Source organism: Uranotaenia lowii, chromosome 1 (genome assembly GCF_029784155.1).
Source record: "Uranotaenia lowii strain MFRU-FL chromosome 1, ASM2978415v1, whole genome shotgun sequence".
Classification (NCBI taxonomy): domain Eukaryota; kingdom Metazoa; phylum Arthropoda; class Insecta; order Diptera; family Culicidae; genus Uranotaenia; species Uranotaenia lowii.
In genome coordinates, this window is record NC_073691.1 from 179,416,436 (window position 1) to 179,435,146 (window position 18,711).

The 18,711-nt window shown below is 36.3% G+C and overlaps 2 protein-coding genes across 2 annotated transcripts; one reads left to right on the top strand and one right to left on the bottom strand.

Moving 5' to 3' along the window:
* The first annotated feature begins 12,791 nt into the window (after positions 1-12,791).
* LOC129738696 (uncharacterized) lies at positions 12,792-13,486 on the top strand. Its single transcript, XM_055729956.1, has 2 exons — positions 12,792-13,261; positions 13,330-13,486. Exons 1-2 carry the CDS (start codon positions 13,090-13,092, stop codon positions 13,461-13,463), a joined length of 306 nt encoding a protein of 101 aa, XP_055585931.1. The 5' UTR covers positions 12,792-13,089; the 3' UTR covers positions 13,464-13,486.
* A 4,121-nt stretch (positions 13,487-17,607) lies between these two features.
* LOC129738185 (uncharacterized protein K02A2.6-like) lies at positions 17,608-18,705 on the bottom strand. Its single transcript, XM_055729376.1, has one exon. It carries the CDS (start codon positions 18,703-18,705, stop codon positions 17,608-17,610), a length of 1,098 nt encoding a protein of 365 aa, XP_055585351.1.
* Positions 18,706-18,711: the final 6 nt, after the last annotated feature.

Genomic DNA, 18,711 nt, shown 5'->3' on the forward strand with positions numbered 1-18,711 from the left:
TGACAATTTGACAATTTGACAATTTGACAATTTGACAATTTGACAATTTGACAATTTGACAATTTGACAATTTGACAATTTGACAATTTGACAATTTGACAATTTGACAATTTGACAATTTGACAATTTGACAATTTGACAATTTGACAATTTGACAATTTGACAATTTGACAATTTGACAATTTGACAATTTGACAATTTGACAATTTGACAATTTGACAATTTGACAATTTGACAATTTGACAATTTGACAATTTGACAATTTGACAATTTGACAATTTGACAATTTGACAATTTGACAATTTGACAATTTGACAATTTGACAATTTGACAATTTGACAATTTGACAATTTGACAATTTGACAATTTGACAATTTGACAATTTGACAATTTGACAATTTGACAATTTGACAATTTGACAATTTGACAATTTGACAATTTGACAATTTGACAATTTGACAATTTGACAATTTGACAATTTGACAATTTGACAATTTGACAATTTGACAATTTGACAATTTGACAATTTGACAATTTGACAATTTGACAATTTGACAATTTGACAATTTGACAATTTGACAATTTGACAATTTGACAATTTGACAATTTGACAATTTGACAATTTGACAATTTGAAAATTTGACAATTTGACAATTTGACAATTTGACAATTTGACAATTTGACAATTTGACAATTTAACAATTTAACAATTTGACAATTTGACAATTTGACAATTTGACAATTTGACAATTTGACAATTTGACAATTTGACAATTTGACAATTTGACAATTTGACAATTTGACAATTTGACAATTTGACAATTTGACAATTTGACAATTTGACAATTTGACAATTTGACAATTTGACAATTTGAAAATTTGACAATTTGACAATTTGACAATTTGACAATTTGACAATTTGACAATTTGACAATTTGACAATTTGACAATTTGACAATTTGACAATTTGACAATTTGACAATTTGACAATTTGACAATTTGATAATTTGATAATTTGACAATTTGACAATTTGACAATTTGACAATTTGACAATTTGACAATTTGACAATTTGACAATTTGACAATTTGACAATTTGACAATTTGACAATTTGACAATTTGACCATTTGACAATTTGACAATTTGACAATTTGACAATTTGACAATTTGACAATTTGACAATTTGACAATTTGACAATTTGACAATTTTGACAATTTTGACAATTTTGACAATTTTGACAATTTTGACAATTTTGACAATTTTGACAATTTTGACAATTTTGACAATTTTGACAATTTTGACAATTTTGACAATTTGACAATTTTGACAATTTTGACAATTTTGACAATTTTGACAATTTTGACAATTTTGACAATTTTGACAATTTTGACAATTTTGACAATTTTGACAATTTTGACAATTTTGACAATTTTGACAATTTTGACAATTTTGACAATTTTGACAATTTTGACAATTTTGACAATATTGACAATATTGACAATTTTGACAATTTTGACAATTTTGACAATTTTGACAATTTTGACAATTTTGACAATTTTGACAATTTTGACAATTTTGACAATTTTGACAATTTTGACAATTTTGACAATTTTGACAATTTTGACAATTTTGACAATTTTGACAATTTTGACAATTTTGACAATTTTGACAATTTTGACAATTTTGACAATTTTGACAATTTTGACAATTTTGACAATTTTGACAATTTTGACAATTTTGACAATTTTGACAATTTTGACAATTTTGACAATTTTGACAATTTTGACAATTTTGACAATTTTGACAATTTTGACAATTTTGACAATTTTGACAATTTTGACAATTTTGACAATTTTGACAATTTTGACAATTTTGACAATTTTGACAATTTTGACAATTTTACAATTTTGACAATTTTGACAATTTTGACAATTTTGACAATTTTGACAATTTTGACAATTTTGACAATTTTGACAATTTTGACAATTTTGACAATTTTGACAATTTTGACAATTTTGACAATTTTGACAATTTTGACAATTTTGACAATTTTGACAATTTTGACAATTTTGACAATTTTGACAATTTTGACAATTTTGACAATTTTGACAATTTTGACAATTTTGACAATTTTGACAATTTTGACAATTTTGACAATTTTGACAATTTTGACAATTTTGACAATTTTGACAATTTTGACAATTTTGACAATTTTGACAATTTTGACAATTTTGACAATTTTGACAATTTTGACAATTTTGACAATTTTGACAATTTTGACAATTTTGACAATTTTGACAATTTTGACAATTTTGACAATTTTGACAATTTTGACAATTTTGACAATTTTGACAATTTTGACAATTTTGACAATTTTGACAATTTTGACAATTTTGACAATTTTGACAATTTTGACAATTTTGACAATTTTGACAATTTTGACAATTTTGACAATTTTGACAATTTTGACAATTTTGACAATTTTGACAATTTTGACAGTATTGACAATTTTGACAATTTTGACAATTTTGACAATTTTGACAATTTTGACAATTTTGACCATTTTGACAATTTTGACCATTTTGACCATTTTGACAATTTTGACAATTTTGACAATTTTGACAATTTTGACAATTTTGACAATTTTGACAATTTTGACAATTTTGACAATTTTGACAATTTTGACAATTTTGACAATTTTGACAATTTTGACAATTTTGACAATTTTGACAATTTTGACAATTTTGACAATTTTGACAATTTTGACAATTTTGACAATTTTGACAATTTTGACAATTTTGACAATTTTGACAATTTTGACAATTTTGACAATTTTGACAATTTCGACAATTTTGACAATTTTGACAATTTTGACAATTTTGACAATTTTGAAAATTTTGACAATTTTGACAATTCTGACAATTTTGACAATTTTGACAATTTTGACAATTTTGACAATTTTGACAATTTTGACAATTTTGACAATTTTGACAATTTTGACAATTTTGACAATTTTGACAATTTTGACAATTTTGACAATTTTGACAATTTTGACAATTTTGACAATTTTTACAATTTTTACAATTTTGACAATTTTGACAATTTTGACAATTTTGACAATTTTGACAATTTTGACAATTTTGACAATTTTGACAATTTTGACAATTTTGACAATTTTGACAATTTTGACAATTTTAACAATTTTAACAATTTTGACAATTTTGACAATTTTGACAATTTTGACAATTTTGACAATTTTGACAATTTTGACTATTCGACAAAATTTGTGAACAATTTTGATAGATCTACATCTTCTAAATTTTCGATAATTGTGAATTCTGTCAAATGCGGTTTTGAAAGTGCTTGATTGTTCTAGCTTGAAGCTGAAATCCGCTGTGAAAGCTCCAATTTTCGGGTCATATCGTGAGTCATTGACAGGGGTAAACGCAACTCTTACGTCACAGTGAATTACTGTCTTACAGATGTCATTCCATGTGCGGGGGCAAAAGCAACATCAAAAGCTCCAGCAGCAGCAGCTTGTTGCAATGCACACGAGGAGATAAATTCCGATGATAAAGTGCTAAATCTAGCGGCAAACATTGGGTCGGAATTCACGAACTTTTTCTTTATGGGCGCCCTAAACGGTTGCATTCGCCAGATATGTGTCATTTTTTATATGTTTTCTGTCCCGGTATCTTGTCGGTGAGTCAAATTGTGGGTGCCTGAAAGCCGACGGGGACTTCCATAGTTATTTGATTGCAACGGAATTGGCATATGCCAAGAAGGGACAGAACGACAATGCGTGCTGAACCCACGATTCCACATCATCATCATCATCTTCCATAATCTTCATTCCCCTTGTTCAAGAAATATAATAACAATAACAACGGTAGGGAAAAAAAAACTCTTCTCTGGCAGCAGCCCAACGTAAAAATTGAGCAATTTCCGAAAACATGATCTGGTTTTATTTCCCTTTCACGACCGGATTCAGTCGGCTAAGTCGAAGCCTGGCATAGCCACACACCGGTAGCTCTGACTGTTGTTTTGAAACCTTTTCAGGGTTTCCATGATTGAACCTAGTTGTTCATAATTGGGTAGACATGACAGTGCTTAGATTAATTTTCTCAAGGAATCTTGAGATTTTCCTAGATGTCATTTATGCATAAGATAGGTTTTCTAATTTTTTTTAGTTCTATGACTCCACAATTTATTGAAATGCTAATTTTGCAATCTGCCAACCCTATCGTGTCACACATCACAACAAGGAATGCTTTTAAAGGTGCCAACTTGTGTGTTACCCTGCTATAGATTCGAATCCGGCCACACTCCTTCCCCTTTCTTCACTGCCTGGAAGACAGGTGGGAAGAGCGCGTAGGAGGAAATCGGGCTTGTTTCAGGCCATATAAGCGATAGCTACTACTAGCACCTTATTTTACTACCTCGAACACGGTGTGTAGCTGAGCTGAGTTTGGTGGCACATTGCATTGCGAGTTTCGCTACCGAAAAGCGAATTCCCTGTCGTGCTTCTTTTTTTCTTCCTTTGGATACGTACCTTCGGGTTCAATTTCTGCAGCAGCGCACTCACGGATTCGACTGTATTTGCCAAGGTACCTTCCTACGATATGAGCGTCGTAAATTATTTTCGGTCTTTCAGATAATTTTACGTCGAAGCGCGTGGGTTCGGTATCTATCAGAAATCAGAGGCAGGTGCGGGTGCTGCTCGTTGCTTGACGATGCTTGCTTTCAGCTTTTATTGGCTGCTATAATTTTGTGCAATCAAGTGATTTGTCAGATTAGCATCGATTGTAGCCAGGATTAGACGAATTGACGGCGGTGTGCGGTTTGCTCTGGATTTTTTTTTGCCTTTTTAAGTTGAGGATTGTTTTGGGAAGTTCATTTGATTCAGTTTGCATCTAAAACTGCAAAAAAAATTAACCGAAAGCAATTTCTAACACATTCACATAAAAGCGATAACGTTTCACGTCTCACATCTCACGATTCACATTTCACTTCTCACATTTCCACGTCTCTTTTCTCACGTCTTACGTCTCACGTCTTACGTCTCACGTCTCACGTCTCACGTCTCACGACTCACGTCTCACGACTCACGTCTCTCGACTCACGTCTCTCGACTCACGTCTCTCGACTCACGTCTCTCGACTCACGACTCACGACTCACGTCTCACGTCTCACGTCTCACGTCACACGCCTCACGTCTCACGTCTCACGTCTCACGTCTCACGTCTTTCGTCTCACGTCTCCCGTCTCACGTCTCCCATCTCACGTCTCCCGTCTCACGTCTCACGTCTCACGTTTCACGTCTCACGTTTCACGTCTCACGCCTTTCGTCTTACGTCTTACGTCTAACGTCTCACGTCTCCCATCTCTCGTCTCCCATCTCACGTCTCACGTCTTACGTCTCACGTCTCCCATCTCACGTCTCACGTCTCCCATCTCACGTCTCACGTCTCACGTCTCACGTCTCACTTCTCACGTCTCACGTCTCACGTCTCACGTCTCACGTCTCACGTCTCACGTCTCACGTCTCACGTCTCACGTCTCACGTCTCACGTCTCACGTCTCACGTCTCACGTCTCACGTCTCACGTCTCACGTCTCACTTCTCTCGTCTCACGTCTCTCGTCTCACGTCTCACGTCTCACGTCTCACGTCTCACGTCTCACGACTCACGTCTCACGTCTCACGTCTCACGTCTCACGTCTCACGTCTCACGTCTCACGTCTCACGTCTCACGTCTCACGTCTCACGTCTCACGTCTCACGTCTCACGTCTCACGTCTCACGTCTCACGTCTCACGTCTCACGTCTCACGTCTTACGTCTCACGTCTCACGTCTCACGTCTCACGTCTCACGTCTCACGTCTCACGTCTCACGTCTCACGTCTCACGTCTCACGTCTCACGTCTCACGTCTCACGTCTCACGTCTCACGTCTCACGTCTCACGTCTCACGTCTCACGTCTCACGTCTCACGTCTCACGTTTCACGTTTCACGTCTTTCGTCTCACGTCTCCCATCTCACGTCTCACGTCTCACGTCTCACGTCACACGTCTTACGTCTTACGTCTTATGTCTTACGTCTCACGTTTCACGTCTCACGTCTTTTGTCTCACGTCTTCCATCTCACGTCTCACATCTCACGTCACACGTCTTACGTCTTACGTCTTACGTCTTACGTCTTACGTCTTACGTCTTACGTCTTACGTCTTACGTCTTACGTCTTACGTCTTACGTCTTACGTCTTACGTCTTACGTCTTACGTCTTACGTCTTACGTCTTACGTTTTACGTTTTACGCCTTACGTCTTACGTCTTACGTCTTACGTCTTACGTCTTACGTTTTACGACTTACGTCTCACGTCTTATGTTTCACGTCTCACGTCTCACGTCTCACATCTCTCGACTCACATCTCTCGACTCACATCCCACGTCTCACGACTCACGTTTCACATCTCTCGACTCTCGTCTCGCATCTCTCAACTCACGTCTCACGACTCACGTCTCTCGACTCACGACTCACGTCTCACGCTTCACGTCCCACGTCTCACATCTCACGTCTCACGTCTCACGTCTCACGTCTCACGTCTCACGTCTCACGTCTCACGTCTCACGTTTCACGTTTCACGTCTCTTGTCTTACGTTTCACGTCTCACGATTCGAGGCTCTCCCCCTCACGTCTCCCATCTCACGTCTCACGTGCCACGTCTCACAACTAACGTTCCAAATCTCACGACTCACGTCTCACGTCTCACGTTTCACGTTTCACGTCTCTTGTCTTACGTTTCACGTCTCACGATTCGAGGCTCTCCTCCTCACGTCTCCCATCTCACGTCTCACGTGCCACGTCTCACAACTAACGTCCCAAGTCTCACGTCTCTTGTCTTAATGTATTAGTTTTTCTATGAAAAAAATCTTGGAATACTGCATCCAACATAAAATCATAAATATTTTGGTCGCTTTTGGGTTTTTTTTTTCATTATGCTTTTTTCCGATAGGTGTCCTAAAATAAGTATTGCTATTTTAAAGTAAACAACCATAATCCCACCCACACTGTCCGGAATTCTTTCAACACGAGCCTCATTATTCTCCGGGCAAGCAAAAAGTTTCGCAATGCAACTCTTTCCTTTTCTGTCCTTCACTACTTTTTTTCTCCTCCGAGCCCGGGGGCTCGGGTTGATCCGCTCAAGCGCCAGGGAGCCACCGCCACCGTCGAGAGATGGTCCAGGAGGAAACTGGATAATGGAACGCCACAAAACCCCAGTGTGTAAATTGAAAAAGTTTAGCTCATCCCCTTCTCGGCTGCATCGAATCGAACTCAAGTGGCCAGTTTTTATTAGTTTCCGTTCCATTTAATTACACCTTCTGCTTTGCTCTGGCTTGAGGCTGGTGGTGGCTCAGGTTTGGGGCAAGGATGCTGGAAAATTTTATCAATTGATGACCATCCGCCGGATGCTGGGGTGGAATGAAATAATTATTAACGCAATCCTGGAAAATTTTGTGGGGCAGCTGATGAAGAATTCTGCGAAGATGCGGGAAAAAGTTTTTTTTTCTTTTGCGAGGGGCGCACTATGCTTATATGAAAACTCATTAATTAGAGAGCATCAATGTTGAAGTTGATAAATTATGTTATCGTGTTTTAAAAGCTTGACACATCTGCAGAAAATGTTTTCAAAAACATAATGATGGATTTGGGTGGAACTGTTTGAATCACGGATAAAAAAAATTAAATGCATGAGAAAAAGTAGGTGGTCACGATAAAAAACCTAATTACCTAAATGTTTTTAAATTTAGCGAGGATTTATTGATTTTTATGATATGTACATACTTTTATATTCACGGCACTTGAGTTTTTTTTAACATCATCGGAAATCTTCTCCGGAAACTGATTGTTTGAGAGAGTAGAAGGAAAGGCATTATGCTCAATTTTTTTCCCTTCATTGACAAAAATATATATAAACATTAAAGGCTCTTGATTCAGGATCATTTTGAGGCAAAGACTTTTTACAAACTATTTTTTTTAGATTTTCTACTAAATATAACTGACTAACTTTGAGTTTAATATATGTTTTTGGTTTGTAGTTCCTGGATATTCCATGGTATTCCTCCAGTTTCCAAGTATTCCGTCTTCGTGTATACTTAAATTTAAGATAATGTTTAAAAATGTTTTAATTTGAAACATAAAAAATACTCTATTTCTATACTTACCAACTCAAACACAACCATAAAATAATCAATCTCAAAACAGTTGGCGTGCGCTATGCGAAAATTGATTTGAATTTTTTTTGAGCGTTGTAAGTGGTTGTAGCTAGGTTGCCAAACAATGCTCCCGTACTCAATTGAAGTGCGTACTAACCCAATATAAATTGAGACGATAGTACACGGATCGTTCAATTCATTACAAATTCTGCTAACCATTCCAAATATTTAATTTGCTTTGGCTACCACTTGCTCTATGTGCTTCGAGAAATTCAGGTCTCTGAATATCTCCACTCCAAGTTCTTTTACCAACGTCTTCCTGGTAATGGTCAAGCTGTCTTCGAGGCCATACTCGTAGATTATATTCGATGTTTTCCGAGAAAATGAAATGACAATCAGAAAATCGGTACAATGCGTTTTGCAGAATCGAACAATATTTTCGAATCGAAGGAATATTTTCAGATCATCTGCGTTTATCATCACGAACACCTCGTGCAGAACTTCTGGAAACTCGTTCATAACAGTGATGAAAAGAATGGGCCTCAAGTGACTCCCTTGTGGTACACCACTGTTAACCGAGTATACACCAGATCTGACATTTCCCAGCCTCACGTACTGAATTCTTTCAATTCGATAAGAACGTATCCGTTTAAGACAGTTACCAGCAATTCGATTCTTGCAAAGTACGGAAAGAAGAGCGTTGATTTCGATCGATCACATCAAATGCTTTCGACATGTCCGTGTATAGGGTACTGACTTGAAGTCCTCGCATCATCCACTGTGAAGTTCGCGATACAAATTCGCAGAGATTTGTCACGGTCGACCGCCGTCTCAGAAAGCCATGTTGAATGTCCGACATTTTCCTCTCCAACCAAGAATACATTTGGTCGTAAACGATGCTCTCAAAAAGCTTTGGTATGGCAGAAAATATCGCCACTCCACGATAATTTTCAACTAAAAGCTTAGAAGAACTTTTATGTGTCGGTAAATAAGTCCATTCAAAAAGACTATTTATCTCTCAGTTCAAGCGGGAAAGCCTGAAAGTGAACTTATTTTTCTTTTTCCTTTAAGCACAAGCAGTGTAGTTAAACATTTTTCCGATTTCGATCCATGAAAAACATTTACCACAACAACCAGGATGCAGTAGCTTCAGATGCAGTCTGCCGGCCAGTGGCTTTTGACTTTGCCCTTCCGAATGATCGGCTTGTGGTCTTGTTCTAGAGTCACTATCATATATTTCATCAGCATCTGTTGCACTTTGCCGCCAGTCAGCTTCCTTGGCTCAGTTTCGTTCTACAGAAATGGAGAAACAAAATAGAACCAAAGAAAGGATAACTTGTGGAAAGAATAGCTCCTTCCCGTTCCAAAGCAGTGGAAAAGCAGCATCTCGAAAGGACGTCATTTGTTAACTTTTCGAAGAGAACTTTGAAATACATGTTTGTGTGTTTTTTTTTGTTTACATACAGCAAATGGGGGCTATAAAGGGTTTTTATAAAGTTGTTCCGAAGTCAAGACACTGTTCCCATGGTCCACCCGTTCTCTTCGATGGATAAATATGATAGGATATGACACGTGTGATACGCTACTCAGAATTGTTTAGTATCATTCGCCACATGCAAAATAGGAAGATATACACAGAAAAAAATGAATCATTTAATTTTACATTCAAAGCGATGCAAATTATTGGACCATCGCTTTAAACATAAATTTATGTCTTGATTGTAATTTACATCGTAGCTTGTAAAATCACAAGCGATGCAAATGTTTCCTAGTTGTGAATTTACATCTGTTGATGCATAATGCTAATTTAATATAACATATTAGGCGATGTAAATTTAAACTATTCATAAAGGATTCGCAATTTCGGATCGCTGCTCGTAGGACTTCAGAAATTTCTGGTATTGCATCGCAAAGTGTACACAAGACTTCAAAAAGCATTGTAAATTTGAATTCCTGAAATTCAAATTGTACGATTGGGTTTTGGTGTTGTTTTGTTTATTGATATTTAATTTTGAAGAAATTTCCCAGGCAACCATTGAAGTAACAATGAAACGTTGAGGGTGTATAGCTAAATTTATTCTAATTTTGTTGTACATAAACATTTTCACATTTCCTAATATATAATTATAAACTTACAATAATAAATAAAACTGGAAAAGGCAATGATCATCAATTGCCAGCCAAGCCATCGGTCAATTAGCTTCCGTGTCTCTTTTTAAGCACTTCACTGTTTGCCATTTCAGTTATTTAGTAAGTTATCTTTCGTATGTTTGTATATTTACCTGTGAAAAATGAAATAAATTCGATTAGAAAAAAAAAAATGTTGCGTTCAATCAAGAATAAACACATATACCTAGAGACATCTTAAAGTAACTTTTATTTTGTCTTAAATTCCTTACAAAAAAGGTTGTTGGTTGTTTTCACAATATTAGAATCTTTTTCATAGGTTCTTTAATGACAGAAAGACACTGAACTCGTAAAATTATCTTGTTTAATTAAAGCGTTCTCTCCCTGCCTACGCGGAAAAAGCTTGCACAGTCAATAATCATGCCCTTTTTCATGTATTGTGATATTGTGTACTACCCTGGACTCAGCCAGGCTTTGAAAGAAAAACTGCATCGTGCCTTCAAATCCGTCATCAGATTCGTTCACAACCTGAGGCACAGAGAAAGTACTGGAGCTCTAAGAAGGACAATTACTGGTTGTGACCTTCCAGCTAACTACTCCTTACGCATCGGATGCTTCATGTTCAAGGCCTACAACAACAACGTTCCGGATTATCTACTTCAGCACATACAGCGCGGTCAGATGGATCGAACTAGGACATTAGTTGTCCCCCAGCATACTCACAGCAGCGGAAAAAGCGCTCTAGTTTACGGAGCGTCTCAATGGAATTCTTTAGCACTACCTATCAGACAGAAAAACACTATCTCTTCATTTAAGTCAGCTTTCTCTTTAGAATAATTTGTTAGAGAGTAATAGAATAGTACAGACTAGAACTAATTAATTCACTTGTTACTATCGAATTGTATTTCCTTGACCCTAACTATGATTTTATATCGATGGGCTGACGTTAAATCAATAAAGCACAATTACAATTACAAAACGAAGAGTTGTTTGTTTAACTGGTTCCGAGATGTTCCTGAACGAAGACTAAAGCGCAGACTGGTATGTGCTTCCGCGGAGATAAAAATCACGGAGCAAAAAAAAAACGAACGAGGCCTAAAGCCTTTGACTCACCTATACTTCAAGTTTCTAATTTTTGGACAATCCCCAGCTGGATCCCACACGTAAAAATTCTTGTTGGGCACCTGGAATTTTCCGATCCTTTCTCGTAATTGGCTGTTTATTCGCTGGTATCTACCGCCCCAGATTGAGATGTAAATTTATTTAAGACGGGTACGTATTTTTCGACCATTGAATCCTAAATATTCAAAAATTATTCACGATTTTAACCAATTATATTTAAGTAATTTTACATCGACAGCTAAACTTTTAATTTTGTTAATGTTTACGACCTATCTTGTAGCTTCGCTTTCATGCCTACCTTAACAAATTATCAGGGCTTAACAATAAAATCTATTTTATGCCTCAAATGAACATTTCTAATACAGTCTGGAATATCAATCAATTGTTTTTGATTAATAAATGTAGACATCTAGAGCTATTTCATTTAAAATATGCTTTCATAGAAATTTTTAAAAGCGGTTGACAATGTAAGAATTTATTTCATTATTATTTATACGCCCTGATAGAATGTTGCGATACTGGTGAGTGGAAGGCGAGATGGTTTTTCTTTGCGCTTTCGATTAGGGATGCCAGGTGGTTTCGACTAAAATCAAGACACCATGAACAAAAAATCCGAATTTTTCAAGCTTAGGAGACGCTGAGACCGTCTCGAGCCGAACCGTCTTTTAGTGTGGATTAGGCTTCAGGACACCACTAATTCTGCTCAAATTGCATGAATGAAGGCAAAATAATGGTACTGTGGACATCTCAATTTATGCAAAAGAGGCAAAAAATAAACAATTTATGCATCATCACATCATCATCATCCAACATTATTAGAGCAAGTTCACTCATCTTAGGAAAAAGTGGTAGAAATTTTGACATATTGAAAATTTTACCATGCAAAGATGTTTTCATCTTTGGGCGTTTTTTTTTACGGCTCTGTTTCTATTTCAGCCGTATGTGATAGAAATCGAGCTATTTTTGAATCACAGCATGGGGAAATAGAACACATGTTGTAAAAAAAATTGAAGGCCGAATTTGAATGAAGATCTTGAAAACGTTTTCACATGGTAAAGTTTTCTAGAAGTGCTACAACTGTCAAAATCTCTACCACTTTTTCCCAACACGAGTGAACTTGCTCTTACAGATTTGTTTGGTATCCTGTCAATTTTAAGATAAATTCAATGACATTTAAGACATTTTATAAAAAATCACGACAATTAAAAATATCAGGACGGTCTCTCGAAAAATCAGGACAAATCCTGTTTTATCAGAACACCTGGCACCTCTGCTTTTGAAGGCTGCGGGCAAATTTGCCCATCTCGTCCTAATATAAATGTAAACAGACGTGAAAATAATGAACAACTCCTTATTGTTTGAATTATTCGCCGGTTTTTTTTAAAATAAGTTTCAGGTGGAATTACTTGAAATACGGCTTTCAAACAGTGCCCGACTGTTTTAAAAAGTCAACTACGATCTATCTAAAAAAATTGGTACAGGTAAGACCACTGAAGAAAGGACAAGAAGCAGCCAATTCCGAGAACTGAAATCGTCTAATAGTGCTAATAGAAGAAAGCAAAGGGGTGAAAGTTCAATGATCCTCGGGATCTGGCAGGAAAGCTGAAGGAACGGTCATAAATTATAATGGAGATGTACCCGATGCACCCAAAATACAAGGCTTCGACTGGAAATAGTACAGAACCTGATGATTTCCGTTTCAAGGCAGCATTCCTAAAGGTCGACGCAAGTTGCAGTGCTTACTTGGGAGGAGCATTGGATGGAGAACTTAGCGATGGTTTACATAAAGGTTCTTCAGGTAGGCAGCGTAAGCTTTCTTTCTTTCTTTTACAAACAGATAAAGGAAATTTACATTTTCGATTTCAGGTGATGGATATGGCCAATCGTATCAAATCTACGCACTCAATCAGGCCGAGATCTTGACCATCAGTTTTGACAGTAGGAATACTAGAGAAAACTCCAATCGGCAAGGACAACAAAATTCGCACTGCGATGGGTGATGCATAGTTCATGTTTATACATAATCGTGGAAAAATTTAAAGAAACAGACAATGAATAAACTATTAATACTATTTATTACGAGATGTTTGATGTTCTTGATAAAATGGTAGACAACAACTTCAACTACAGGATAGAAAAAAAATTAGTAGCAATTTACGGAGAACTAATTCAGCCTAGCCTCTGATATCGGAAGCGAACATTAATTAAACATGTATAGTTTTCCCAGAAATTCAAAACCCTGTTCTTGCCTTGGTGTGGAAAAAAAATGATCAAATGCAAGAGAGTTTATCCCATATTTTTAATAGTCCTGATGGTTCAATTCAACTGATTTTGTATCAATCCTACCTGTACAGTAACTGTAATTTCCTGCTACTACCACATCCAATAATATCCTATTAGAAGGCAAGACTAGTACCGTCGAAGAAAATCTTATTTCAAAAATCATGAAGAGCTTTTGATGAACCAAAGTAAATATTAGTATATCTTCGATTTTAAAATCAACTTGCCTTGCTAGCTTGAAGCAGTTTATTCCTAATTCAGAATTTCCGTAATTCTGTACAGCACCATTGCGTTGCAAATATCACATCACAACTAACACATTCAACGAATCACTATTTTCTTACTTCGAATTCATTGTTCTAAACATTTTATTCAGTTCTTAAGTATCTTTAACTGTATTTTGTAAAATTAATCGTTAAGACATGAAACTCGACTTACAATCTTCACAAAATTTCTCACGTTTGTTTACTAATGATTCCAGTGCCTGTGATAGAAATTTACATCTTGTGGATGTGAATTTATGTTTTTTCACGAAGAACTTGAATCGCGATACATAAAAATCAGCCATAAAACATTTGAAATAGCATGACCAGGAATTCCAATTAATTTGTATCGTTTTAAACGTAAATTACAGTTGGATTTTTATTTACATTGCGCATGTTCACATCGTTTATAGAATTGAGTGTTGTGTGATATTAATTATTTTTTGCTGTGTATGCTTCTCCATGGATGGTGCCTTTTTAAGAGGAGTCTTTTGAGGGTACAGTGATAAATAAGTCAGTAGAAGACTGACACAAGTTAATATAACAACCAACATCTAAAAAATTTAGTGATGGAAATTTAGTGAGATTTTTATAAATTATGAAATAATCTGTCGCCAGGATTGAAAATTCCTTTCGGTTCCTCTTTCTTTTATTTAATCATGCTCTTACGACGTATGCTCATTTTATCCCAAATTACTGTGAAACATGTCTTGTAATCGAGTAATATGATTGGGCTACAAACAGATGTCATTGTGATTCCAACATCGGCTGTTTGTTTACGCAAACAAATTATTAAAAGATCGATCCATCGGGATTGAATTCCAACAATAGGAATATTTTTCGTTATAAAGTCAATAAGCTTCCGCTTTCGCGCTAGATGTACAGCTCAGAGATAGAACTAAAGACTCAAAATATTTTCGATTATCTACATTTCAAGCTTTCTCGTCATTTCTGAACGATCACTCTACCTAACAAAGGTAAGCGAATGTTAGAAACTGGTTGTGCTGTCAGGTCCTATCCTGGGAATCGAGGAAAACACCCCGGATGGGAGTTATTAAGCAAACACTAGCGACACCATGTCCTCCATAGAAAAGTTTCGATTAGTTAGGGAGCTTTTGGAAAGCTTTCGAAAACGGCCATACATTTGTCCTAACTCCGAAACGTCAAAAAATTTACCTGGCAAGGCGGATAATAAATTCTTCCCAAGCATTCAAAAGTGACAACATCATTATCCCAAATGTGGGGTGCACGGTTTCGCCAGAGAAGAGTTGAAGACGCGAAAAAAATGCTGTTCTATTCTGTTTCATTTCGAATTGAGTTAACACCAAAAAGCCGAATTTCGAAAAAAGTCGTTCCTCCAAACTCTAGCAGCTGAAACCCTTTATTTTCGACGTATTTCACCGAATATTTTTCATGGGTTGCTTGAAGTGATGAAATTGAATACGACAAATTGAAAAAAACAACAAGTATGTTTATAAGAGCAAGTTCACTGGTGTTGGGAAAAAGTGGTAGAAATTTTAAAATTTTGAAAATTTTACCATGCAAAAATGTTTTCAAGATCTTGGGGCGTTGTATATTTTTACAACACTGTTTCTATTTCAGCCTTCTGTGATAGAAATATTGCTATTTTTGCATCACAGCATGCGAAAATACAACACGTGTTGTAAAAAACTAGAAGGCCACAGATCTTGAAAATGTTTTTGCATGGCAAAATTTTCAAAATGTGCCATAAGTGTCGAAATTTCTACCACTTTTTCCCAAGACCAGTGAACTTGCTCTATGGTTATAGGACTAAAATACTTTGAAATTTAGTTTTCTCGTTGACGTCGTACAAAGCATTGCACAATGGGGAAAAAAGTATTTAAACCGCGAAGAAATTCAATATCTTCCCTCCTACATGAACCAAATATATGAATATATACATACTACTTTCCTTTCCTTTAGTGAACATGTCCGGAAAATTGATTGGATATTGTTTCAGACGCCGCACAAGCTTAGAAACCGTTTTACCCTCAATTTCCCTACATTTTTACAATTACAAAACTTTTGCTGGTGTTTGTCCCGCTGACTTTCCAGTAAAATTTCCAGCAATTTAAATTGCTGTAAAAAACATAAACGTTAATGCTGGTTTCCAGTAATTCAAATTGCTGGAAAATCAGCAATTCAGATGGCTGGAAACCAGCTATTTCTTTCAACACAACCGGCTGTATTTAGTATCAAATTTATATTTCAATTAAAAATTCAATTTGAATGCTGGCTGTGCATATTATAAGCAATAAAAGTAATTATTTTGACCATTTTTCAATTAGAGATTTATTTATTTCCAGAAACACGATTTTTTTAAACATTCTAACACTGACTCTGAGGCAAAGCTCTGTGCCAAGCATCCACCACCTTTAAAAATAGTTTATAGTTTATATAGTTTCATGGAATATATACCTGTCGAATAAAAACTTACACACAAAACTTTCGAGGCCGAAATTTAGCAAAATTTTGCTCAAATTTGACCAGCTAGAAATTTAGCAATCAATTTAGCAATTTATTTCTGCTCAAATATTAGCAAATTAGAGAAAAATAAGCCGCCGGCATGTTTTACTAAAATTTTAGCAAAAACCAGTAAAAAAAAACCCGCAGAATCTGAAATTTCAATTTTTTATGTTTTTATCTGCAAATTTCGAGGGAATATTCGATTATTTAAAAGAATGCTCGGATAACATCACTTTGAATTTATTTATATTTTTCAAAACACCTTTCACTAACACTTTTCATAAAATGTTTGGATCCTGGAAACGCACCTTCCGGCTAATGAAACCCCAAGCGACCGATCGTCATTCATGCATCGATGATTGCGCCTGATGCAGTGCGTTGAAACTCCAGTTGTCCACTTCCGAACTGTTGTAAAAAACCCGTAAATCTTGTCGGAAATTGAAACCTGGTTGAAAAAAAAACAAACAATTTTACAATTCGAATATCGGAAAATCTGTACACTACTTGATCGGCCCTTACCTGTACGCATCCGGAATTGATCTGGCTATCATTTTGCCACCGCTAGGACCACCAGCATCGCGCTTTCAGAACCGCACCTTATCGCGTCAGTTTATTATTTTTCCCCCAACTGGCGGCGGCTGCTGTCTATAAACAAAGCGGCTAGAAAACCTTCGTTTTACTAATATCAAGTAAAATTGCCTTTTTAATTACTAATAAGAAGCAAAATTTGCTTTTTGCTATCACATTAGTAAAATAATCCTTTTTGCTAATCGAACGTAACAGCAAAATTTTGCTAAGTGGAGCCTGTAGTATCGTGGAGGTCGGTGGGGAGACTCGAATAAAACACGTGCAGTCCAGTTAGCCGCTTGTACACGAATGCCTCTTTATTCTATATAGTCTTGTTCACTCCGGCTTTATTGTAGTGTGTATCTGTAGGTCTGTTCAATGCAATGCATGTTATAATTAAGGTATGACGAATCAATGTAAGGATACTATAAGAGAAGGTGTGTAAGGTTTATTGGTTGCAATACTACATTCACTTTCTTTTCATATTAATGTTTTTTTCAGAAATTAATTATTGTACCATCGAATACATTTTTCATTCAGTTACAATTCAAAATTCAAATCGAATAGCTTGTACGTAGTCCTTCATGTAAGCTGGCTGCTTTACGGTTCGCTTGGTTCCTGATTCATGTGGCGTGTTGCGGCTGTTCTCATTTCTGGGTGGTAAACTGCTTCCAAGATCATCTGACCTACCAGGCTTTGGTGGTTCTGCCTCGGCTTCCGGGTTTAGTGAGTCGGTATCGTTATCGTTCGGAATTTTCTGCAAATGCGACACATGTCTCCGGTATTTCACACCTGCCTCTGATGCTATTATGACATCTCCACCTTTCCTTTTTAATACTTTAAAAGGTTGAGGATCGAAATTTGGTGCTAGCTTATTTGTCTTTGTCATTTTTTTCATTAGTACACTATCGCCCTCAGCGATACAGATAGGTTTGGCATTTCGACGTTTATCTGCGTATAACTTACCCTTATCTTTCATGCTTTTGTCCCTATCGGACGTTTCTTCGTCAACATCCTTGGGTTGAAAAATGGTTGGGAGTCGATCACGTATATTGTAACCCATCAGCATTTCAGATGGAGTCTTCTTAGTAGTAGAATGTGGAGACGAACGATACATCATTAAGTATTTGTTCAGTTCATTCATCCAATCACCATTCGACGTTTGACTAATGATCAATCGTTTGAGAATAGATCTATTCTGCCGCTCAACCTCGCCATTTTGTTGCGGCCAGTAAGGTGTCGTGTTAATCAACTTAATGTTGTTCGTATCGCAAAATTCTTTAAACTCTGTGCTAGCAAATTGTGGGCCGTTATCTGCGGTGATTGACAAAGGCAGACCAAAACGCGCAAATATAGAATCTAATCGTTTGATAGTTTCACTGGAATCTGTTTTGGTCATTACTTCTATCTCAATGTATCGACTGAAATAGTCGACTACGACAAAGAGATAATGACCTGACGGTAGAGGCCCAAGATAGTCGATAGCTACGTGCTCCCATGGGCCCGATGGTAATTCCCTGCGCGTCATAGGTTCTGGAGCAGAGGGAGCAGCAACCAGCATGCAGCCTCTACAGTTTCTAACATAACGTTCAACATCTGTATCCAGCTTTGGCCACCAAACTTTCGCCCGTAGTCTTTGTTTCATTATTGT

Coding starts and splice junctions, on each gene's coding strand:
- LOC129738696 (XM_055729956.1), top strand. CDS start 13,090: ATGGAGATGTACCCGATGCACCCAAAATACAAGGCTTCGACTGGAAAT. Junction 13,262..13,329: donor TTTACATAAAGGTTCTTCAG/GTAGGCAGCGTA, acceptor TTTCGATTTCAG/GTGATGGATATGGCCAATCG.
- LOC129738185 (XM_055729376.1), bottom strand. CDS start 18,705: ATGAAACAAAGACTACGGGCGAAAGTTTGGTGGCCAAAGCTGGATACA.